The sequence below is a fragment of the Balaenoptera borealis genome (assembly GCF_965194805.1).
Source record: "Balaenoptera borealis genome assembly, chromosome: 1".
Classification (NCBI taxonomy): Eukaryota; Metazoa; Chordata; class Mammalia; order Artiodactyla; family Balaenopteridae; genus Balaenoptera; species Balaenoptera borealis.
Genome location: NC_138860.1, coordinates 193,732,597 through 193,756,538, shown reverse-complemented (window position 1 = coordinate 193,756,538; position 23,942 = coordinate 193,732,597). Strand labels below are relative to the sequence as shown.

Here is a 23,942-nt window from a genome sequence, read left to right as displayed (position 1 = left end):
GCCAGAGGCCAATCCCGGGACTGATGCTGATGTGGTCGGGCTGGGGCCCTGCAAGGGGCCTGAGTGTGTGGCCAGAACCTGAGCCCTGACAGGAAGGGCCTTGTCCAGTGGCATGTGGCCACTGTGGGACCGGGGGTCACTGGGCTGGGGGGAGTCACAGCTCCGCGCCCCAGCCTCCCTCCCTGCCTTTGCCACTGTGGGGTCCTTGTGGGGGTGTGATGAGAAAGCAGCTATTTTGAGTTATTGCCCAGGTATTTTACTGTATGACAATCCTCACATCCAGAACCTGGACATTTAGATGAGGACCCAAGCTCAGGATTCCCACCACAAGTTCCTGCCTTGCTTTTTTCCTGGGCACCTTTTAAAATAACCACTCAGAGCTGAGCCCGTGAAAGTCAGTGACTGCTGCTGCAACCACCTTACAAGTTCTAGGTGCTTGCTACCCTGCTGTCCATCTCCTGCTCACTGGTGACCTGGATGGAGGACTGCCCTTCCCCTGGCTCCCCGAGCACACACGCCCCCCTGGATCTGTAAGGAACACATTTCATGACTCTATTTCTTTGTGTGAGGGCTTGAAACTGGGCCTTCATCAAAACGACCCCGGGGTTTTCACCTCCCCCAGGTGAGAGCTCGGATGCAGAGGGAGCCACCTGTGGACCGTCCCCCCCCACCCCCGGCCCGTGTGGGTGGCTTGTGCTTCCTCATTCAGCAGGTCATGATCTCAGCCCATCGCTCTGGGTTTTCCAACTTAGGGTGACAGTCGCCCCCTCCTGCCCCCTGCTGTCCCTGCCGGCCTTGGAGGATGGGGTCAGGGTTGGAGAAACAGGCTTCTTCCTACCGCAGCTCCCCTCCCTCCCCCTCCTGTCCTGGCACCCCTCTGAGGGCTCTCCCACTACCTGCTTCCTCCCCCTTTTTCCTCACTCACTGAGCCCATCCTGGCATCTGCTTCTCTTCTCAGAGGACTGAACTAATACAGTCTGCCCTCTGTCCTCACGTCCACCAACATGCTCCCCTCTCTCACGTCCAATAAACCCTCAGAAGAGGATCTGAAACTGCTTCACAACCAGGAGTAAGTGCACACAATCAGCTCTGATGTTGCCCTTCTCAGGACACCCAGACCCAGACTTCCCACCCAAAGGAATGGGTGATGACAGTAGGACTTCAGATGAAGGAGAACACTTGGGGGTCCCCAAGGGCCAGACTCTGCCCCCCGGGGAGATGGAGGGGAGCTGTAGAGGCATACCTGGGGCCAAGTCTAAAATCAGATGTGGTCTTTATTGAGATGATAGCAATTCCCCAGGATGAGCAAATGTGGGGTGTCAGGAGTGGCAGCACTGGCCACTCTAAAACCATCTTCACACCCCCTCCTGTCCTCAGCCAGAACAGAGTCAAATGAGGCCTCACCCCCAGACTCCAGCCCAAGGAGGGGCCGAGGGAAGGGAGTCAGGATCAGAAATCACATGGAGCCTAGTGACTGTCAAGGCAGCTTGCTGGAAACAGGGCTGAAGCAGGGTGGAAAGCAGAGAGGGGGCCCCAGGAAGCCGGACGCAGCACAGAGGGACACTAGCCCTGGGCCTGGAGTGCACGGTCCTCGGGTTACCATGCAGAGCCCAAGACAGCCTGGCAGCGTAACTCGGGGTGCCGTTGAGGGGAGCTGGCAGGCAGCTCCCCTAAGGACGGGGCAAGGAAGGGGTGGGAGTGCCAGGCCTGAGGCTGACCCCAGCTCCAAGAATCCCCACTGAGCCCCCTCACGCCCCTCTCCCTGCAGAGGTGGGGCTCCCAGGCCCCAGTGGGCAGAGGCCAGGAGAGCCTGAGAGACTGGTGAACATCAGCGGGGTCTTGGCCATGCGAGGAGGGAAGAGCACCGGCCGAGGGCTGCTGAAGGGGCCCGGCTGCAGTGCCGGCAGAGTCCTAAGGAGCCCACGATCGCATATGAGGATCCGGTGGCCCCCAAGAGGGGTCTGGAGGCAGCCTCACCCTGCACCAGTCCAGGCCAAGTTCCAGGACAGCGGGACCAGCCGCTGGAAGGGGGGCCAGGTGAGCTGCATGGGGGGCAGGAAGAGTCTTCCGAGGTGGACAGACAAGAGCTGGCAGAGCTGCTGGCCCAGCCAGGAGCCCGGGGTCGCCTTATTTGCAGTACTCCTTCCGGAACTCTGGAAGCCAAGGGGACAGGCGGGTGTCTGCCCTCTGCCCCTCTGCTGCGGGGGAAACAGGGCAGACTACCATCAGGACTGCCCAGGGACTTCTGGAGCACTGAGGTGGCAGGGGACTCCTGCCCGCAGGGCTGCCTGGTGTGTTGGGGCTCTGAGTGGGTGGCAAGAGGTACAGCCCAGCTCTGAGATGGGCAGGGGTCTCCCCCCGCACCTCAGCTCACCTTTGTCCAAGTCGATGCTCTTGGCGGGCAGGGGGCTGTGGGACAGCTCAACCCTCTCCTTCAGGAGGTTGTTTTTGTAACCTGGTGCAGGGAGAGGGCAGGGTGAGGCCTCAGAGACGTGCCTCCCTCACCCCAGGCCTGGGAGCCACAGTCTGTCCCTTTGGTCTCCCTCACCTAGTCGGATGTCCTCCCTCCTGTAAAGAGCCTGGTCCCTGGCAGCCGCAGCAAACTCCACCATGTTCACATCCTTCCTGGAAGCGGGAGGGTGGTGGGAGGTTAGAGCGGTGGGCAGGTCTGCCTGGTCCCCGGGAGAGCCGGAAGGGGCACTCACCCCTTGGACTTGGACTTCTTGTCGGAGTATTCGTAGCCTGGGGAGGGAGAGTCGTGTTGGGGGCAGCCTCCCCCTTCCCCAGCCCCCCCAGCCCAGGCAACGAGGCTCATGGGGCCCTCTGCTCGGGCCACTGCGCCCCAAGTCCCGCCTCCGGCCGGGGAAGACCTCCTAGCGCTGGCCTCAGCCCCGGCGTCGCGAGCCCCCGCCACCCCCCCGCTCACCTCCGCGGCGGCGCTGTCGGGTGGCCAGGATGACGGTGATGAGCAACAGGATGAAGAGCAGCAGCGTGGCCAGCACGTAGCCCAGCTGCTGGAAGAAGTGGGCCCGGCCCTCGGGCACGATGACGTTGATGACGCTGCGGCCGCGCGCCAGCGTGGGGTCTGCGGGGATCGGGCGGGGACCGCGTGAGGGGGCGCGCAGCGCGCCGACCCAGGCCGGCCTCAGCCCGCGGGGCCCTCCCCCCGCAACGCTGGAGTCCCTGATTTGGGGCCGGAGGGGGCCGCAGACGTGCCTCCTGCACCCGGGCCGGGCGCGCCGCTGTGGCTGGAGCCGTTGCCCGGCGAGTCCCGCGGGGGCGGCCGGGCAGCGGGCTCGGTGACCTTCAGGTGGAAGACGCGGCGCTCGTGCAGGCCGCAGTAGTGGTGGTGCAGGTGGCAGGAGTAGGTGCCCTCGTCTGCCGGCTCCAGCGGGTCGATGCGCAGCGAGAAGTCGCCGCGCGCGAAGGCGTCCGCCCCCACCGCCACGCGCTCCCGCAGGAAGGGCGGCCCGTAGGCGCGGCGCTCGCCCGACGCGTACAGGTCGAGCAGGCGGTCCGCGCGGTCGTGCGGCACCCCGGGCGGCTGCCGGTCCCAGTGCACTACCTGCTGCGCCTCCTCCAGGTGCCGGTCGGTCCACACGTGCGCGCGGTTCACGCACGTCAGCAACGCGGGCGCGCCGCGCTCCACCGCCAGCACCTCCTTCTCGCCGTCCCAGTGCGCGCCGGCGGCCCGGGCTGGGGGAGCGAGGCCGGTCAGGGAGCCCGGGCCGGCAGGGGGCCCGGAGGGAGCGGGGCGGGGGTGGGAGCGCACAGGCGGGGGTGGGGGCACACTCACGGTCGTCGGTGACCTCGAGGCGCACGGCCAGGCTCTCGTAGAGGTGGCAGTAATGGTGGTGCAGGTTACAGGTGTACAGCCCCTCGTCTGTCTCCTCCACCGCTACAGACCGGACCGGGGGAACCCAGCGATGAGCTCCGCGGCCTCGCCCGCGCCCCCGCAGCCCCGCCCCCGCTCGCTCCCTCGGGCCGTACCGCGGATGAGCAGCGAGAAGTTGCCGTCCTGGAAGGCGGAGGGGGTCAGCAGCAGGCGGCCGCTGTCGCGCGGCTCGTACACGCGCTGCTCGCCCGCCGAGTACATGTCCACGAGTCGGCGCGCGGGGCCGCCGGCCGGGCCGCCGCTGAGGTCCCAGTGGACCACGCGCTGGCGGTCGTGCAGCCGGTCTTGCGTCCACACCATGCGCGGGCTCTGACAGCGCAGCACCGCACGGGCGCCGGCTGCCCAGCTCACTGCAGACTCGGACACCACGGAGCTGCCGGGGGTCGCGGGCCCGGCTGGCCCTGGTGGAGAGGGGAAGTGACCGCGGGAGGGGTGAGACCCAAGGGGACAGGTACAGGGTGGGGCTAGCAAGGGTTCCCAGGGGAGGGTGGTCACTAACCTGAGGACAGAAGGACAGAAGAGCCTGGAAGGAGAGGAAGCAAGAGTCATACTGGGGAGGGGTCACCCACCCGAACCGGCCCCCACTTGGCTCCCTGGGCCCTCTTCGATAGTCCTCGCTGAGGTCGGTGCTAAGGACACCCTCTTAACAGGTGGGGGTAAATCCAGAGAAGCCAGGAGGGCAGAGGCGGGGGTCTCCTTCCCCCCACCTCTCCCAGGCCCCCGCTTAATCCTCATGGCCACCTGCCCAGGCTGCGGGTGAGTGGTGGGGCCAGGCCAGCTCTGGATGTGTGCCTGTCACCAAGCGCCACATTCAGGAATGGCGGCCACCCTAACCATCACTGCAGCAAGGCCACAAGAGCACCAGCGCCTGACACCTCGGGCTGGTTTGCGGGGCTTCTGCACGTGCATATCCGGTGTGGCACCTGCCCCGGGCCATGCCGCACAAGCCCTCCAGGGTCCTCAGACGGCTGGCGCCCCACCCAGCAGCCCCCTCGGCCTTCCCAAAGGGCAGAGGTCTGAAGCACGAGAAGGCTGGAAGTGCGGAGTGACCCCACCATCTGCCACCCCACACACCAAATTCCTGCTCCAGAGATGTGGCCGGGTGCCCAGCCGGATGGAGGAATGTGCCGGGTCAGCAGGCCAGCCCGGAAGGGGTGGGGTGGGGGGGTGAGCTCAGGGGCCTGGGAGCAGACCCTGTGAGCCCCCCTCAGTCCCCCACCCACTCCCCTCCTGACAACAGAGAAGCACAGGCCTGAGGGGCGTCCCAGAGAAGTGGGGGGCGCCAGGGACCCCAGGAGGAGCCCCCGCCTTGGCCTCCCTCCCTGCCCGGCCCGTCTCCAGCGTCCAGTGAGGGGAAGTTCTGTGGGACCTGACCTGAGGCCTCACCACCTCCACGTCCTGGGAGCCTTCTGGGAGCCTTCTCGTGGTGAGCAGCTCCCTCTGAGGCCCCCAGACCCACCCCTTCCCGGCTGAGGCACCCCCCCCCAACCCTGGGCTCGGGCTCAGACCCACCGGCAGCTCCTGCCCCCCGATCCCGCCCCCACACCCGAACTCACTCTGCAGAAGCACAAGTTTCCAGAGCAGGACCCAGGCCCGCAGCTCCATGGCGCCTGCCTGGCCCGCCTGGCCCGCCGGCGCTTTGTCTCACTCAGGCTCTAACTCTCCAGAAAAACAGCCCGGCCCCCCTCCCCCTCCCCCTCCACAGCACCCGCTGTGACATCACGGAGCAGACCGCCCCCCTCCGCTCCTGCCCGGCCCCTTGGCCTCCCCGCCTTCCCCCGGTCCTTGGTCCTTGGTCCTTGGCCGGCCTGGTGGGAGGTGTCAGGCCTTGGCCACTGTGTTCCCAAGGGTGAGGGGAGTCACTCTGGCTTGGGTCCTGGAGAAGGTGGCAGTAGCCCAGCCCAGAAGGGGCAGGGGGGCCTGAGGGTATGGCCCCAGATGCCTTGTGGGTGTCTGTGACATACATACGGAGCCCTTCTGGGGCCACTGCAGGTCTGGGGTTCTGGGGGGAGCACCTCCTCACCAGCACCTCTGTAAGGGAACACTGGCCAAGGCATCCCCCCACTGCAGGCCAGCAGAAAGGCATCCTGGGCCCGACCCCAAGGACCCCAGGCTGCCAGACCACCAGGTCTTCCCGTTGGCCCTGTGGTGACCCTTCGCCTCTGGGGGCTGCATTTCCTCAACTGTGAGGTGGGGATAAGAGTCGCACGGGCCCTGGGGAGGCAGGGGTCCCCTTCCGGAGAGCATGAGGGCACTGCTGTTCATCAGTCATCTTCAGCCAGCCAGGGGGATGAGGGGTGAGGCGCCTGAGAGCTGAGCGGGGAGCCGGTGACCCCCTGTCCTGGTGCCCCACCCCATCTGCTCACCATCAAGAGCAGAAACACCACCCAGACCCGGGTACGGTGCTCCCAGGATCACCCCCCGCCCCTCCCAGAGGGGAGGAAATGAAGGAGGGTATGGGAGCCTTCCCAACAGAAAGCACAAATTTGAAGCTCTGGGAAAACTTACAAAGTCACGTAAACAAATGTGAAATAACAGAGCATGCACCGTGTATCAAACCCACTCTTTCTAGTTAAGCAAACCTCAAAAAAAAAAAAAGAAAAAAAATCCACCAAACTACCACAAAAACCCACGGTGCATTTTTGGACTGCCCATTTGGACTGAATTATGGTCACAGGCCCCAGGCCCTGGTGGGCTGGAGTCTCACTCTTGAACCCTGCCCTGGTCCCCAAGTCCTCAGACAAGCAAGGAGCCCAGCCCAGCCAGACTCTTGGGCTCCGGGCAAGGGGAGGAGGCTGCAGCTACTGCAGCAAGAGGGAATGAGGGTTGACAACAGGTAGGACCGGCTGGGAGGACACAGGGCTGTGAGGACGCCCCACCCCCAACCTAACGGACCCATTTCCTCAGCAGGATCCAGGCCCTGGGAGGCGGAGCCCCCTTTCCAAACTGGAATCAGGACTTGTCTCCTCACCCCACCCCCGGCTCCTCAAGGGCCTTTCATTCTGGATAAACAAGCCCTGCCTGGCTGGCCTTGAGGCCTGGCCTCTCCTCCTGTTTTTCTAACTGGTTTATATTAGCGCTGGTGGCCTCCTTCCCAGCCCTCCTCCCTCCTCTGCGCCCCCGCCCTTGTCTGTCTCTCTCCATAGGCCTCGACCGCTCTATTGCTCCATCTCGGGCCTCTGTTCCTGCCTCTGGCGGCCAGACTGTCTCTCCTCCACAGAGGGAAGGTGTCCAGGCAGGGCTGAAGGGAGGCAGAGACGGCCCAGGTCCGGCCCCTCAGTCTGCAAGGGGAGTGGGGTCAGCTCCCAGCGCTGAGCTAGGAGCCTGGAAGCACCCGGGCCACACCCTAAACTCCCTGCAGAGCCCTCCCTGTCTCAGCCCTGCGTGGAGGTCGGTGGATTCCTGGCATCGCAGATCCAGCCCTCGGCTCAGCCCCAGTGCAGAAGTCTGAAGGAGGAAGCACACTCCTGGCACCCCTGGGCAAGGATGGACAGGGCAGGGGAAGGCTGCAAACCCCTCCTCCCTGCCCCATCCTGTTCCCTCTGCTTGAGCCCACCTCCCCGGTCCTTGGCAGGAAATAGCCGCAGATGAGAACAGAGGCCCAGGAGAGAACAGACCGGAACTAAACGGCCACCGCAACATCACTGTGGTCCTCCTGAGCTCCAGCCCAGCCCCAGCCGGACCAGAGCCCTGGACCCACATCCCCTCTCCTAGGAGTCCAGGCCAGACGAGGCGGGTCAGCCAGCGAGCCCCACTGAGACCGAGACTCAGACTCCGGCTCCAGTCCTGGGGACCCGGACATTCCAGGCAGCCAGGGTCACTGGGAGGAGAAACCACAGGCACTCAGAGGCACAACCAGACACACGGACACGTGTTCACACATGCTGTCATTCAGCAAACGCTGCGCACCTACTGTGTGCCCGGCACTGGGATTCAGCACTGCACCGGATGCCGAGCTCCTGCCCTCTTGGAGCTGTTAGACGGCAGGCAGCCTGCAGACCCAGGTGCTGATGAATGAGGTCATGTTAAACACGGCGAGATTAAAGCAGGTAAGGGGCTCCCTCCGCCAGACCAACCAGGACAGCCTCTCGAGGACCCACACCCACAAGTGAATAGCTAGGCTGGGGCCCAGGAAGCTGCCTGCCGGGTAAGGGAGAGCGTGCTGGGCTCTCACGTGAACTACGATGAGGCCTAAGGGGGTTTACGTGCGGGAGAGATGTGGTCTGGTGATGCAGGAAACGCCAAGATGGTTAGTTTAGAGCTGTCAGGATTTAGACGAACACACCAGGGAAATGGACAGAGTTCTGAGATGCTCCCCAGGGCACCCAGCCCGTTTCCTCCCCAAGAGTGTGACCAACCTCGGCGGGATAGCCCTTCGCACCCACGTGACAGACGTGACTGCAAGTTGCTCCCTGAGGCAGAGTATGCATCTAGGCGGCTGAAAAGCCTCAGCTTCTCTCGCCCCGCTGGGCTGTGAAAGGGCCCATGGGGTTGACCAAGTGCAAAACCCTGAGGCCCCAGCCACCACCACCCCACACCCCCGCCCCCGCAAGAAGAAAATGGATCTCAGTCCTACAACCGCAAGGAACTGGAACGAATTATGCCACCCACCAGATTAGCCTGGAAGAGGACCCCAGGTGAGGACGCAGCCCTGCCGACACAGGTTTCACCTGGTGAGACCCTGGGCCGAGCTCCCAGCAAACTCACATCCAGACGCGTGCCCCATGCAAGCCGCGCGGTAATGAACACGTTGTGGGAAGCTGCTGAATTTGTGTTGATTTTTTTTTTTAATTTTTATTTATTTATTTATTTATTTATTTTTATTTATTTATGGCTGCGTTGGGTCTTCGTTTCTGTGCAAGGGCTTTTCTCTAGCTGTGGCAAGTGGGGGCCATTCTTCATCACGGTGCGCGGGCCTCTCACTATCGCGGCCTCTCTTGTCGCGGAGCACAGGCTCCAGACGCGCAGGCTCAGTAATTGCGGCTCACGGGCCCAATTGCTCCGCGGCATGTGGGATCCTCCCAGACCAGGGCTCGAACCCGTGTCCCCTGCATTGGCAGGCGGATTCTCAACCGCTGCGCCACCAGGGAAGCCCTGTGTTGATTTTTGATGCAGCAACAGGAGACAAATGCGACTGTCTCCCTGAGCAAAGCAGGGGCAGGACTTAAAAGGACAAAAGCACAGGTCTCAGGGATGGTGCCTCGTTAGGGACTGGCTTGTGGGTGGGTCGCTGAGCAGCAGGGTCCCCGGGGTGTCCTCGGGCGCTGCACTGACCCACCATCATCAGCACGAGGTGAGGCCAGAGCGTGGTGCCGTGTCACAGGCCACGGCACTCGCCATTTCCCCCTCACGCTGCTTTTCTGCTCATTCTCACCAGGTCTCGTAGAAGCACCAGGTCACTTGTGAGTGTGTTGGTCCTTCTTCTGGGGACCTGGTGGCCTGCCCGGTGCCGGGGCTCACCCGGTGAGGCAGGGGCTCTGCAGGCCCCGTGTCCGAAGAGCCGGGTGTCCCGTGGAGGCTCTCTTCTCCTTCCGGTGGAGACCACAGGTCAGACAGAGGCTGGGAGATCATCAGTCCACTGAGACGCTGATTCGAAAATACAGACGAGAAAATCTGGAAATATAGATCCATTATTTCATGGGCCAGCCCTTTTATCCTGAGAAAATGTCAGGGAGCCAAGATCAAGGATTTTAGCGGTCATGGTCAAACCCACATCAGTGGTTTCCTGCGTGGCATTAACAGGGTTCAGGCACCCCTCACTGTACTGCGCTTCACAGACCCTGCCCTTTTTACAAACTGAAGTTTTGGGGTGACCCTGTGTCAGGCAAGTCTATCAGTGCCATTTTCCCAACAGCGTTTGCTCACTTCATGTCTCTGTGTCACACTTTGGTAGTTCTCACATTATGTCAAACCTTCCACCAGCAAAAAATTCTGACTCGCTGAAGCCTCAGATGATGGTTATCATTTCTTAGAGACAAAGTAGTTTTAAATTAAGGCATGTAAAATTAAAAAAAAAAATTATGGGACTTCCCTGGTAGTGCAGTGGTTAAGAATCCACCTGCCAATGCAGGGGACACGGGTTCGAGCCCTGGTCCGGGAAGATCCCACATGCCGCGGAGCAACTAAGCCCGTGCGCCACAACTACTGAGCCTGCGCTCTAGAGCCCGCGAGCCACAACTACTGAGCCCGCGTGCCACAACTGTTGCCACAACTGTTGAAGCCCGCGCGCCTAGAGCCCGAGCTCCACAACAAGAGAAGCCACCGCAATGAGAAGCCCGCGCACTGCAACGAAGAGTAGCCCCCGCTCGCTGCAACTAGAGAAAGCCCACGCGCAGCAACGAAGACCCAACGCGGCCAAAAATAAACAAATAAATTTTTTTTAAAATTAAAAAAAAAAAAAAAAAAATTAAGGCATGTACGTTTTTTAGACATAATGCTATGGCACACTTAATAGCCTACAGTTTAAACATAACTTTTATACACGCTGGGAAACCAAAAAGTTTGTGTGCCTCGCATGACTGCGGTGGCCTGGAACCGAGCCCGCAGCGCCTCTGAGGCCTGCCTGCGTCCCCTCCGCTTGGCTCATTCCGTTCGTGAAGGTGCAGGGTCGCCGGCCGGCTTGTATGGGTCATAGACTCGAACCATGACCTCAGGCTCCAAGGTTGGCCTCTGTATTTTCTTCTCTCCCATCACGCCAGAAGTGTTTCCTTATCGTTCTTAACGATTCATCAGTTTTGCAGCCAGGAATCAAGGACCACAGACTGACTCCTAGCAGATTTCACCCGTGGTGCCTTCACTGCGGGAGCTGTCACAAAGTCCCCAGGTCCAGCTGGTTGCTGGCACCTCGGGCAGGCCAGGGCTGACAAGCTTAGAGCAGCCATCAGGCCGGCTTCCTGGGGGCCGCGAGCGCTGCTTCCACATGTACGGGCGCCCTGGGTCCCCGGCGCCTCACCAAGGAGACTTACCTTTAAATGCGATGCTTCAGCGAGGGAACCCCTTCACCACAGGCTCTGGCGACACCGAGGCTCCTTTCAGCAGCTCTGCTTTATGAAGAGGGGCTCGAGCTCCCCACAGAGGCTGTGGGGGAAGCCACGGGAGGGAGGGAGGTCCGTGGTGTCCTGCCCACAACACAGTCCCTCAGCCTCCCCGAGGCCTTGACCCGGCCTCCCTGCGGCCCTCGGCACGGCCACCAACGCCCCTCGGCCCTGCAGCCTGGAGGGCGCCCACCTGCCCTGCCCGCCAGCCTGCCAGCCCAAGGACTCCTCTGCTGTCGGGGTTAGGGGGGTGGGAGGAGTGGGGGTGAACCAACCACCAGACTCCCCGAGCTTCCCGGTCCCGACTGGACCCAGGGCCACCCCTCGGGTACCACCGTCCTGAGCGGTTTCCTTCCATCACTTCCCACAGAATTTTCAGTTTTTCTGAAGAATCACTGGCTTCACACCTGTATTAAGAGTTTCTTGTGATATTTTCTCCTGAACTCCGAGGGCCAGTTGAATGAGATGCGTTTACGGACACTTCGTTACAGCCTGTGCTGTCTCATGCCCACACCACCTCAGCGAGACACGTCCAACTCCCCTGCCTGCCCTGTGGACTCGGGCCGGGCTGCAAGTTCCGGGTCATCTGCTTCTGGTGCACAGGGGCCCCCGGCCCTGACCTGGCCCCTGGGGACAGTGTGGCAAGTGTTGGCCTGTCTGGTGAGGCTGTTTCCTGTCGCGTCAACAGTCAGGGACCCCGGAGACGGCCCCCGGGAGGCCACCGCTGCCGCCCGGCCGCACAGAATGTCCAAAGGCCAGAGAGCAGAATCTCTTTTAAGGTGTCACGTACTTCCCCAGGATTCAGTCACGAGAGTGTGTTTACCTCGCAGAGCCTTCCGACCTGCAGGTACTGGCGGGGAGGGCCTCACAACACAGCAATCAGAGCCATCCTCGCCGCGCATGCGAACGTGGCAGCTTCCCGCCGACGCAAGATCGCAAAGTTGCTCCAACACAGTCATAACAACATTCCTTTTGTGTATAAATAGTCTGACTTTCCCATATTACGGGCTTCGTAAACAGGGGGGCTTCCAAACTTGCGAAGAGGTGGTTAAATATGGCAGTAATAAATATATTCCATTGTCTGCACTGTTCTTCATTTTACCCAAGGGAGGAGGCCTTGTGTTGCCAATGGCGGTCTGGGGGAACCCCAGAGACAGGTGAGGTTTAAGACACGTTGTCAGTTTTTCAGAGTCTGGATCTCAGGCCTGAATTTGGGGCAGGCACGTCGTCACTGTTGACCACACACAAGAAATGATGATCATCTTGGCGAGAGTTTTAATCCAGGTGACAACATCTAAAACGAGCACAGCACTGAATGATTACTGGGAGTGTTTGCCATCTTAGAAACAAGGGCCATCTGGTAAAACAGAGTCAAGTCGTGGTGGGAACTGGAGGGGGACAAGGGCCCAAAGCGGGATAAGCCTGGGGGAGAGAAATACACTCCCTGACCCAGCAGAGGAAACAACAGCTTTTCTTTTTGTTTAGAATATGCTGTGCATGTAAAAGACAACTCTTTTCCTCTTTATTATATAATATATACACTTTCTCCACTTAATGATATTGATATACCTCTCTATGAATGTTTATTATAAGTACACAAATATTTATATTGTTATTGACAAATTTAAAAAGAGAGCTTTAGTTTACGTTAACTGTATATATCACACAACGTATGTGTTATCTTTACCATCCAAATTAGACGTAATTTGGACAAAGAATGAATATTTTTAGATAGTAACCCACTATTTCTGTAATCGCTCTCTTTGTGAATTTCAGTATCTTTAGAAATGCTCCAGATATTTGCTGCATAACAAGCACCTTAAAACCACAACCCGGGGGCAGGGATGAAGAGGTGGAGCACAGGGGATTTTTCAGAGCAACGAAACTGTTCTTTAGGATCCACCGTTAGGGGGATTCACAGCACCATGCGTTTATCAAAACCCAATGAACTGCATGGCACAAAGAGGGAATCTTAACGTGTGAGAAGTCTAAACAACTCATTTAGGTGGTCAGGTAATCAGAATGTGGCCAAGAAAACTGGCTGACTCACCAACGGGGTAACATCACTGAAGGGGTGTGGAAGTACCAACCTGAGGACCTCGGGAGTGAGCAGAGCCTGTGACTAAAGGCAGAAGGCCTGCACGCAGCACTGTGCTTGAGCTGACACGGTGTTTCCCACCGGCTGTGGTTTTTCAGCTCTGATACTGCCGTAGGGGACGTGGACCAAACAATTAGGTGACAGGTTACGGAAAAGCAAGAGAGGGGCTGGGATGACCCACGAGGTCAGGATCACAGTTGGAGACACTGCTGTGAAGTCATGTTCAGTGTAACACAAGTAAAGGCGGACGCCTGTGGCAGCAGTTTTAGGTGTGTGGATGCGTGGTCGGCTCTGTCATCTGAGAAGGCCCAAAAGCAGTGAGCACACCCAGCTCCAGATCAAAATGGTTTCTAAGACCATTTCCGATACAAGGAACCAGGGCTCCTTGGAGAAATGGCTGGTCTTAGGGTGCGGGAGGGAACGCGAGATAAGCCTGGAGTGCTGAAAAGGAAGGAAGTGCTAAAAAGTGAATGATGGGGACTTCCCTGGTGGCGCAGTGGTTAAGAACCCGCCTGCCAATGCAGGGGACACAGGTTCGAGCCCTGGCCCGGGAAGATTCCACATGCCACGGAGCAACTAAGCCCGTGTGCCACAACTACTGAGCCTGCGCTCTAGAGCTCACGTGCCTAGAGCCCATGCTCCGCAACAAGAGAAGCCACCGCAACGAGAAGCCCACGCACCTCAACAAAGAGTAGCCCCCGCTCACCGCAATTAGAAACTAGAAAGCCCGCGTGCAGCAACGAAGACCTGACGCAACCAAAAATAAATAAATAAAATTGATTCTTAAAAAAAAAAAATTACTTGAACTTTTTCTAATACAAGTTGTTAAACTCCACATTTTCCAGCCCAACATTTAAACAATATTAATGTTTATATGATGTAAAGTCTCCTTGGCAATATTTGCTCTCTGCCAGAATTCACATCTCTCTGCTTCCTATCCAACGATCAACAATTGTCCCAGGTTTTATTTTTTTAGCTGTGGATTCTGCAAGAAAATGACTTTTTTTTAAAAGGGTGAACACTTCTAAAGCATTAGAAGTTCAATTCCTTTTTTCTTTCTGGAAATCTAATGTTCTCTATTTCAAATCTATGAAAGCATGCATTAGTCTATTTAAGCCATCAGCATGGGAGCTTTATAATCAATATACATTATTTTGGTTTCCAGGAAGACGGGCAGTTATACTAAAATGCTCAGAGAATGTCCCCAGTCATACGGCCCAAGAACCTAATAGAATCTCAGCCGAGACCCTGGGACTTGGGCCTCTGTATCCTCCAAGGCTGCCCAGTGGATGGGTCTCAACACGCTTCCTGTGCTTCAGCCCAGTGTGGACACGTCTTCACACGCTTCGTGTGCTTCAGCCCAGTGTGGACGGGTCTCAACACGCTTCATGTGCTTTAGCCCTCATATTGTCCCATCTTTGGCCAGTGAAGCCCTTTGCACCCTCCTGGCGCCTCCCGTGGCCTCTGACATGAAGAGACACAGCAGGTTCTCGTGTGCTTCCTGCCACAGGCCTGGCGTTAGGGTTTCCAGGTAAACATCGCACAGGACATACTGAGAAATTATTTGTTGTTTATCTGAAATTCAAATTTAATTAGGGGCCTGTATTTTTATTTGCTGAAGTTGGCAACCTTACCAGGAACTAGCCATGTCTCCAAAGAGTCCTGGCTCCCACCAGAAGTGGGGGAGGGCACTTAGAGCCACTTCTGGGGGTCTTGGTTGGCAGACCTCACTCTCAAACATAAGCACACAGCCAAGTGCCACCAGAGGAAGCCCACTGACGTGGGAAACAGAGGCCAAAGTCAACAGAGGAACGCACTTGGGAGAAACAGAAACTAGACTTGGTGGTGGGGGGCAGAGAAAATATGTAGCATTAACATCCCCACAAGGAGATGCCACCACACCCATGAAACATAAACAGGGCACCGCTAAAAACACTCAAAAATCAAAAGTCTCTTAGAAATTAAGAAGGTAACAGAAATGAAAAAAATTCATTAAATGGATTAGAAGAAAATGTTGAAGATGCCAATGAGATAGAATATAGAAGAGAAAATCATCCAAAAAACAGGAGTTTCAGAAAAAGAGAAGAAAGAGTGGAGGAAATGACAACAAAACGGTTCGAGAAAATGTCCCAAAACTGAATCCCAGAAGGTTAGGAGTTTCCAGATTGAAATGGGCTCCCGTGGGGGCGAAAACAGATCCACACCAAAGTATATATGTCACTGGGAGTGTCTCCACCAGTGAAGGAAAAGAGGAGCTTCGAGAGAGAAAATCACAAAGGCTCTGGACTCAAATTGGGTTCAATTTTCTCAACAGCAACACTGGGAACCAGAAGACAACAGAGTGACGCCTACAGGGTTTTATAGGAAATAATTTCCAACCTAAAATTCCATATCCAGCCAAACTGTGAACCAAGAAACAGGATCCAATAAAGATGTCTGCAGATTTGCAAGGTTTCAAAATTTTCTCTTGTGTTTCTTTCTGCAGGAGACTGGAAGATATGCTCTTTCAAAGTAAGGTAAGGAAAAAGGAAAAAAAAAAGTAAAAAATGAAGGGAAAAAAAAGGGAAGGAAAAGGGAAGATGAAGGATCAGGGGAGCAGAGAGTCTGCAAGAATCCCCAGGGTGAAAGCTGGGCCCAGATGTGATGGGCAAACAGCCAGCTGGACAGGTAAGAAGTCCAGGAAGAGACTTCACTCTGAGATGAACGAACCTCAGCTGTTTCTGGGAGTTGGGCTGAGAACTTGGTGTTGAAATTGTGATGAGGGCACAGAAAACTAAAGCAACTGAAAAGAAAGAAAAAAAAAAAACAACACAATTACTGATTCCAGGGAAAACAAAAACTCACAGGGAAGGAAAAGCAGTGACAGTGTCTCCTTTTATGGTTACAGTCACGTGAACACAGACACTCACGTCCCCCAACTCACAGGCCACCGAGTCAGAGGAGGGGCAGTGAGGAGGGGCAGCACATGACACCCACGAGGAAAACAAAATGTAGTGCCACGACAGGGCACACAGGTTCGAGCCCTGGTCTGGGAAGATCCCACATGCCGCAGAGCAACTAAGCCCATGCGCCACAACTACTGAGCCTGCGCTCTAGAGCCCGTGAGCCACAACTACTGAGCCCACGAGCCAAAACTACTGAGCCCGCATGCTACAATTACTGAGGCCCGCGTGCCTAGAGCCTGTGCTCCACAACAAGAGAAGTCACCACAATGAGAAGCCCGCGCACCGCAATGAAGAGTAGCCCCCGCTCGGCACAACTAGAGAAAGCCCGCACACAGCAACGAAGACCCAATGCAGCCAAAAGTAAATAAACAAACTTATTTTTTTTTAAATTAAGTTTTGAAGTCAAAAAGAGCTGAATCATGGCTTCGCAGCCATGTGACTGTGGGCAAGTTCATCTCTGTACTTAAGGGTCCTCCCTTATCAAACAAGGTTCATTATAGATTTGTTGTGACATAAGTCCTGTGAAGAACCTAGCACAATGCCTGTGGTGAAAGGAATCTCTCAAACATGTCAATTATTAACTGTTTAAAAACATAATTCTTATTCTACAATCTATCTCTGACGCACCTTTTCTCAGAAAGCCATTCTAGGATGTACTCCGTGAAAACAAGAAAGTAAACCACAAGGCAGGAAAACATGGCATTCCAGAAACAGAGGCTCCAGCTGATGAGGCCAAGGGTATCCCAGGGAGACCCTGATGGTGCCATCAAGGGCCCGGGGCAGCCCAGACAGGGCGCCAGGAGGGCGGCTCCACCTGAGCAAGAGTCACTCGAGGAGCTGGACGGAAGTGAGAGTTTTTAAATTCCGTCAGCAAGTTTGGAGCTGAGTTAGTGATACATAGAAAAACGTACAAAAGAAAAAACAAGACTGGAGGATAAAGAGCTGAAGGAGAAAGGAGATACAAGCTTGCTGAGCCGTGAGGCCATTTACACTGTGGTGGGCTACACCGGGAGGAGGCCGAGGCCAGCAGAGGAGCTGAAGTTGCCGGCCCTGGGGCAGGCTCGGGGTGGGTGAGGTGAGGTGAGGCAGGAGCTGACAACTCCACGCTGAGCCACATACGATCCTACCTGGCCGGCAAATCAACAAATAAGAATTCAACTGTAAATACAAAGTAACAAAACCAACAAGAACAAGCAAAGCGAAAGGAGAGGGTGCCCTTGCCCGGATTCACAGGGACGCCCAGGTCTGAGCCCCAGAGGACCCGGGGGTGACCCACCCACCCTGTTCACGTGAGGGCTGTGGTGTTCCCAGCCCTTGGGGACTCCAGGCTAGACCCCCCGGTCTTGGCGGCTTCTGGGGCCTCCTCCACCCACAGCGGGGCCTCGGGGTGGCCGGGTCCACTCGGCAGGACTCCAGGCTGAATCAGTCTCCTCCCCTGCACCTCAGATCACCTACACCAGAGTGGCGAGGGTGTGGGGTGCCAGGTCACAGGGCAGTCACCCCTGTCCGGTGCTCCCAAATTCACTGGGTCAATCTACACTCCACACAACACAGGCACGATTAATGCCGGCGACCCGGCTCACCCCGATCGTGAGTCTTGGCCACGGCTCAGAGGCTCCCACGGAGGTGTCACAACTCCCACCCAGCCTGCAGGTTGAGGCCTCCCCTCCTCTTGGCCTCAGGGGCCCTGACAGCTCTGCCACCGCACAGCTGAAGCGAGGGGGCTGCCGGCCCGGTGCTGCCCCACCTGAGTCTGCAGTGCTTCCCTCCCTACTCAGCCGGGAGGGATCCTCAAAATACGCACAGGCCGCCCACACCCCACACAGAGAACTCCAATTTGGGAGGTGGCAGTCTCAGCTGGGGTGAACTCGAGCCCCAGCTCTGTTGCACGGCTGACGTGTGACCCCCAGGTGAGCGACCCAATGCCACAGCTCAGCCTCCTCGTCCAAAAATGGCCCAGCAGTGCCCTGTGAGGCTGAGGTCAGCACTAGAGAGAATCCGACAGGGAGCACGGGCTGTGGCTGCCCAGCCAGGCGGCAGGGGCTGTCGCCTCCCGGCCCCCACCCTCAGGCTAACTCCAGACCCAGGTCTGGGCTCCTCCGCCCCATCCTGGGGGCTGCAGCTCAAGAGCCCTTCAGCGGCTTTTTCCAAAATTCAGACCTGGAGAGGAATGTTCCCTGCCTCCTCTGTCCCCCCAGGTTCCAGCATCCTTCCAGGCAAGTTCAGCGGGCCGTGGCCAGGCCAGGGGAGTGAGGCCAACCTCTGCCCCACGCCGAGGCTCTCTGTCACCCTCGCCAGCCTGCAGGCTCCTTGGACGGCGGGGAGCACAGCTATTCGCATGCGGTTTGGGGGCGCACACGTTATGTGCGCGTCTGATTGGGGCAGGGGGCCGGCCCTTCCCAGGGCCCAGCGTCCAGCCTCACATCCTCCCGCGGGGCTTGAGCCTGCCTGGCTCCCTCTTTGGCCCACTGTGTGGGCAGGAACGCCCAGGCCAGAAGACACTGGCTGTGCCCCAGGCACGGAGGAGCACAGGGACGAGGGGCGGCGGCTGAGCTCACTGAGGTGTCTCCTCACTGGGTCCAAAAGGCAGACCCCCGTCAGGGCCCAAGACCACCCCCATCAGCTCGAGCCCTCGCCGGGGCCTCCTCTGGCTGAATCCAAGCCCGAGGCGCTGCTTTGGGTTAAGGGCAGACCACAGGCCAGAACCACATCACACAGGAGGGGCCCTCACTCCGCGCCCCGCCTCAGGGGGCGCCCAGGGCTAGAACAGGAGGCAACGGGGAGGAGGAGCTGGGGGAGGGTGGAGGCCCCATCGGGAAGAGGGGAGGAGCAGCCCCTTGCGGTCCGGGAGGGGCTGCAGAGTAAAAATAAACCCCCCAAACCACCTCCTGAGACTGAGATCGTGGCTGGGGCCCAAGGCACCCAAGCCACGGGCAGGATGAGGTCTGCACACACGAGCTGGGGCAGCGAGAGGGCTGCCAAGGTGCAGGGCCTGCAAGGCAGGGGAAGGCACGGGGACTGAGGAGACAGAGCGGGGCTGGGCCAGCCCAGGAGCTGACCCGACAGGACCGGTGACCTCAGGATCAGGGGCCTCGACCACGGCACCACTGACGTCCGGGGCCCCCTGCTCTCGGGCAGGGGCTGCCCCGTGCACTGCAGGGCGTTTCACAGCATCCCCGGCCTCCACCAACTGCGACCCCCACTGACGACCAAAACTGCCTCCAGATGTAGCCGAATGCTCACTTAAGAACCACTGTTGTGAAGGAATGGTGAGGCCGCGTGGCCTGGAACCAGTGGGCAGCCCGCCTTCTGGGGGCGCCCCAGCTGGCACCCACCTCACGGTGGAGGAGGCTGGAGCAGGTGACCCGGGTGCCAGGGCCCTGTGGCGCTCTGCCGACTGGCAGCCTCCAGGCGTCTGGGTCTGCACCCCCCTGCACGGGCCGGCCAGTTGCATCCCCAGCACTCATGGCCCCAGCTGAGCTTTGTCTCCAGACTCAGCCAGGGAAGGGTGGGGTGAGCCACGGGGCAGCTCCCGCAGGGGTGCTGGAAGGAAACACCGGGAGCAGCTGCTCAGCGGCCGTGGGCGTCAGCCAAGGGCGTCACTGGCAGGCCAAGGCCCTGCTGGGAGGCCTGGGGGAGCTGGGGCCAGACTTGGCACCAAGAGGGCATGGTCCATTCCACCCGAGGGAGGCTCCACTGCTGAGGCCCAGGCCCTGGCCCTGGGACCCCTGCCCCACCCACAGTTGAGGAAACTAAGACCCAGAAAGGATGCCCGTGTCCTGGTCCTCAGCCGGAACCCCAAGGGGTGCCAGGAGCCTAATCACTGCCCCCTAGTGGCCACCCGCAGAAGCAGTCCTGTGCCCTCAAGGGCCTCTGGTCTCCTCCAGGTCAGGGTCAGCATCACCCTTCTCACGTCCACTCCACACGGCTACTCTATGAGCCCATCTCCCCTGACGGACAGGGACTCAGGCAGGCCCCACGGTTAGAAGCCCGCTTACCTGGCTGGCAGGCACGCACAGGACAGGGGCCCACCTGGCTCACTGAAGCATCGGGGCTGTCCGTTCCCTTCCAGGAGAAATGCTGGGAAGCCCGTGTCCAAGCACACCCCCTGCCCCCAGATCTGCTCGACCTGCAGGGAACCCAACCCAGGCCACAGACGCATCTCTGACAAAACACGAGGAGCGCGCACCGCCCTGGTGTGAAGCGGGTCGGGGGCATCAGCAACAGAACTGTGCCCCTCGCAGACGCCACTCTGGGGCTCAGGAGAGACGTACCCACCTTCCCCTCCTTGAACCCAACGTCAGGAGCAGGGCAGACGCTGAGGATGAGAACGAGCCTCACCTGCACTCACGGCCTCTGACCAGCTCCTCCGCCTGCAGTCCAGCCCCCCAAGCCTGGATACAGAGGCCCAGGGGCCCCCCACTATTAGCGATAACACGTTCCCCTCCACGCAGGAGAAACCTGGAATATCTGAGGACCACTGGCTCACACTAAGGCTCTGGGCTTCCCCAGCTCTATAAACGGCACCCCTTCCTCAGCCGACCCGACCCTGAACCTTCCAGAGTGGGCCATCCCTTCCTGGTGAGCCCCTCACCACCCCCCTTCAGGGCCCCAGAAAGTGGCAGAGGCCAAGGAGCCCACAGCAGGCCACGGATCCCCAGCTGCAGCTGAGCAGGACGGCTCAGAGAGTCACTTGAGGCCCAGGTAGCAAGACCTGAAGGACCCCAGCCATCATCTCTGAGGACAGGGCGTCTTTCCTGCCTCCCCTCCCCATCTCCCCAGTGAGGCCCTCTCTGCCCCCTCAACTGTGCGGATCCAGCTGCACGCATGTTTTTTTTCCCAATAAACAGGCCTTACAGCACCACACGATGCATAGTTGGTTAAACCTGGCACCACAGAGGAGCGCTGACTACGAGCTCTGCTCGGGTTTTTCGACTGCACAGAGGGTCAACCGTGTACCCTAATCACACCACCACCTCCGTCGGGGCACTCCCTAACCTCCAAGCCGGTCCCCTTGGCACAGTTCCCATCTGCGTGCTCTTCAAGGGCAAGGCTGGGACTCTTCTCAGTGTCCCCACGGCACCGGTGCGTGAAGAGCCAGGCTGTCACTCCTGCAGCCCTGGCACCAAGACAAGGGCCAGCTCGGGGAAGGGACCGCCAATCTGCCACCCAGAGCCCTTGTGTCTCTTGTAACAGCAGACGCTGGCGCCAGCCTCAACCCCAAGACAGCTCACCCCAGGCAGAAGAGGGTCCAGGCCAGCAAAGATGGCTAAGTTCTCCGAATTTTTATTACAACGGGTCATCAGCAGTAACAGGGCTGGGGGAGAGACACACGAGACTCATTTGCCCTTCAGGTAGATCTTGGGGGTCTGCCAGCCTGCGGGGGCTTCCTTCAGGCCCGCCTTCCGCCAGATGCGCCTCAGGTCTCTCTCGAACCTCATCTGCGAGGGCAGAGGGAGGGACCACCAACAGATCTGCGGCACAGCCACGCACCTCAACCACCCTGCCCAGCTCTGGGCCGAGGGCCCTCACTCACCTGCTTCCGTTTCAGGCGTCCCTCCCTGACCTTCCGCCGCAGGAACCGGGTCCTCTTGACCAGCTTGCGGTACTTGTGATGATTCATCTTCCGCCGGCGGATCTTGAGCACGTTCTTGCACTGTATCTGGGGCGCGTCCCAGACCTCCTTACCCCCCTGCGCGACCCCTTCCCCCCCCTGGCTGGGCGGACACTCATAGACTTGGGCTGGAGACACAGTCCCTGGGGCCCCAGCGTCCAGTCTGGGCAGGAGGTAGCGAACGGTCAGCCAGCTCTCCAAGGGGCTGATAGACATCTTCCTGGGGACCAGCATCTCCTCAAGCTCCATGTGGACCCGCCTGTCAGGAAGGGAGGCAACCCCACTTGGGCCTATTGGTTGCATGCTGTAGCGAGGCCTGCAGGCATGCCTGCCCAACACCCCGCAGACAGGCCAAGGCCCACTGCAACCTGCAGGAGACAAAATGGCACAGTTAGTTACCGCTCGTGGGGCTACATGACCTACGCACGGCCACCGGGCCTGGGGAGCAGAACCTCCTGAAGCCCTGCTGACATTCTCAGGCCCAGACTTCCCCTCTGTGAAATCTGGACGTTTACGAGGTCGTTTGTGGCCGGGCCCCGCCTCCAGCTGGTGAGGCACAGCAGCGGGGGGGACTGAGCTGCTGACCCCATATTCCTAACCCAGGTGCGCCTCCCGCCCATCTGCCCCCACGGGGCCTCTCACCTGCCCGGGGAACAGCCCTGAGCAGCTGGGAGGTCAGGCGCACCATGAACATGGTCTGTGCTTGGCGGCGGCCCCAGGCACTCAGCGGAGCTGGAACACAGGTGCACGCCTAGGTCACTCCGGGGACTCCGGTCTCGCCCTGATTCCCGCACCCCGTCTCCCTCACCACCCTATCCCACCACGAGGACGCTGCTTCGAGCACGGCTCCCTCCCTCAAATCCTCCGCCGCTCCCCAGCTGCGCGACTCTGGGCAGGTACTGACTCTCCCTGAACCTAGTTTTACCCCGAGGCGCCCACCGCGCGGGTGGTGTCGACGCTCGGGTCTTAGGTCCCGAGCCCCAGACGGCCGCGGCCGCCTCCGCCGTCCCTGGAGCCCGCACGCCGCGGCCTCACGCCGACTCTTCCCAGACGCAACCGAGAAGCTCAACTAACCATCCCGCCGCCGCGCTCAGGCACTTCCGGTCCGTACCTAAACTGGCCCCCAGCCCGCGTGCGGCCGCCCGCTGGTTCCCACGGCCAGCGCCCCCTAGCGCCCCACGGCGCCCTGCTCCGCGTCGGTGCAGGTCCCACCCGGCCCAGAAAGCGACGGTTTCCGGCCGGAGGAGCCGCCCCCCGCGCCCCGCCCCAGCTCCTCCCACGGCTCGCCGGCTCCGCCTGTCCCTTGCGGAGAGCTAGAAAACTACATTTCCCACAATCCCGGGGGGGGGGGCCCCTCTGCGCCTGCGTGGCCCAAACTCCCGTCGCCCCCCCGACTGGTCAGGGGCCCGTTGTCCCGGGAGGCCGGAAGTGGCATTTCGGGACTGCGGAAGGGACGTTATCCCGTCGACGGAAATAGGGTTTGCGGGGGCGACGGAAGTGGCTCGAGATACTGCGGCTGCTGGGGCCGGAGGGGAAGAACCGGAGTTGCCGGGCCTGCGGGGCGTGGCCTCCACCCCCGAGCCCTCCTGCCGAGGATGAGAGGGAAGGTGGCAGACAGGTGACGGCGGCTCGGCCCGGGCTCCCGCAGCCCGGACGCCAGGAGTGCCGTGCCGGGCGTTGGGGGCAGAGCCGGGGCGCCGTAAGGAAGGACTCGAGGGTCTTGGACCCGCCGCCCCATCCCTTTGGCTTGCAGCCTCCTGTCTCTGCCAGTCTGGATAAGCGGAGGAGGCCCCGCGTCTAACGCGGGATGGATAGTACGACGCTTTTTGCATAGGTGGAGTGTTTTTTCCTTCCTCAAAGCAAACAAGCTCCCATCCTGTGCCCATGGGAAGTTTTTGTCCGAAAACCAAAAGCAGCCTCCGTGGAGCATGGTGTTTGGCTAAGACCCAGTGTTGCTCCTCAGGGTAGGGGGCTCCGAGGGCACCACTTCACCCATCTAGTCCAGAAAGGCTCCGTTGTCCTCGCTGAGGTTGGCTAGGATGGCAGGATCTCAAGAATGGACGTGCGGGGGCTCCTGCTGGCACTGGGATGTGGGGAGCCCCATTGGCTCTACTGGGAGGCTTGCCCTGTAGGAGGGTCTTCCAGTGAGGCTTAGGCAGGAAATGGCCAGGCTTGGACACCCCCAGGCCCCAACCTGGCTAAGCAGGGAGTGGACGATAAGCCAGTAGGAAGGCAGAAACCGTAGGCTCCCGGCCCAGCTCCGTAACTGAGTCACCAGAGGACAGACACCCTTCCGCCCAAGGGACTGCTTCCGGTTCCCAGGTCGGAAGGTCTCTGAACACGTCCTGGAGCCCAC

The 23,942-nt window shown here is 59.5% G+C and overlaps 2 protein-coding genes and 1 long non-coding RNA gene across 15 annotated transcripts; 1 reads left to right on the top strand and 2 right to left on the bottom strand.

Annotated features, from left to right (window-relative positions):
- Window positions 1-1,256: 1,256 nt before the first annotated feature.
- Window positions 1,257-5,596, bottom strand: MXRA8 (matrix remodeling associated 8). 3 transcript variants are annotated; one of them, XM_082342886.1, is made up of 10 exons: window positions 5,452-5,596; window positions 4,395-4,418; window positions 3,991-4,296; window positions 3,797-3,898; window positions 3,217-3,696; window positions 2,927-3,085; window positions 2,706-2,742; window positions 2,549-2,625; window positions 2,375-2,455; window positions 1,257-2,198 (listed from the first exon to the last, which is right to left on the bottom strand). In XM_082342886.1, the coding sequence occupies exons 1-10, from the start codon at window positions 5,498-5,500 to the stop codon at window positions 2,128-2,130; spliced, it is 1,386 nt and encodes a 461-aa protein (XP_082199012.1). In that variant the 5' UTR covers window positions 5,501-5,596; the 3' UTR covers window positions 1,257-2,127. The 3 variants fall into 3 exon arrangements, with proteins under 3 accessions (XP_082199012.1, XP_082199013.1, XP_082199014.1); XM_082342887.1 differs by having other exon boundaries at window positions 1,257-2,195; XM_082342888.1 differs by having other exon boundaries at window positions 1,257-2,153.
- LOC309606257 lies at window positions 4,868-9,357 on the top strand. Of its 2 annotated transcripts, none has more exons than XR_014231734.1 (3): window positions 4,868-5,026; window positions 5,136-5,321; window positions 6,806-8,586. It is a non-coding gene; the product is annotated as an uncharacterized lncRNA (long non-coding RNA). The 2 variants fall into 2 exon arrangements; XR_014231733.1 differs by lacking the exon at window positions 4,868-5,026 and adding an exon at window positions 9,273-9,357 and having other exon boundaries at window positions 5,033-5,321; window positions 6,806-8,532.
- On the bottom strand, window positions 8,674-22,788 carry AURKAIP1 (aurora kinase A interacting protein 1). 10 transcript variants are annotated; one of them, XM_082342966.1, is made up of 5 exons: window positions 22,661-22,788; window positions 22,229-22,318; window positions 21,509-21,954; window positions 9,270-9,508; window positions 8,674-8,943 (listed from the first exon to the last, which is right to left on the bottom strand). In XM_082342966.1, the coding sequence occupies exons 2-5, from the start codon at window positions 22,278-22,280 to the stop codon at window positions 8,880-8,882; spliced, it is 801 nt and encodes a 266-aa protein (XP_082199092.1). In that variant the 5' UTR covers window positions 22,281-22,318; window positions 22,661-22,788; the 3' UTR covers window positions 8,674-8,879. The 10 variants fall into 10 exon arrangements, with proteins under 10 accessions (XP_082199092.1, XP_082199091.1, XP_082199089.1 ...); XM_082342965.1 differs by having other exon boundaries at window positions 22,526-22,721; XM_082342963.1 differs by having other exon boundaries at window positions 22,512-22,715.
- Window positions 22,789-23,942: the final 1,154 nt, after the last annotated feature.

Coding starts and splice junctions, on each gene's coding strand:
- AURKAIP1 (XM_082342966.1), bottom strand. CDS start 22,280: ATGTTCATGGTGCGCCTGACCTCCCAGCTGCTCAGGGCTGTTCCCCGG. Junction 21,955..22,228: donor CAGGGCTGTTCCCCGGGCAG/GTGAGAGGCCCC, acceptor TGTCTCCTGCAG/GTTGCAGTGGGCCTTGGCCT. Junction 9,509..21,508: donor GACGCCTGAAACGGAAGCAG/GTGAGTGAGGGC, acceptor CTATATTTCCAG/ATTTTCTCGTCTGTATTTTC.
- MXRA8 (XM_082342886.1), bottom strand. CDS start 5,500: ATGGAGCTGCGGGCCTGGGTCCTGCTCTGGAAACTTGTGCTTCTGCAG. Junction 4,297..4,394: donor TTCTGTCCTTCTGTCCTCAG/GTTAGTGACCAC, acceptor CCTCTCCACCAG/GGCCAGCCGGGCCCGCGACC. Junction 3,697..3,796: donor CCTCGAGGTCACCGACGACC/GTGAGTGTGCCC, acceptor TCGCTCCCCCAG/CCCGGGCCGCCGGCGCGCAC.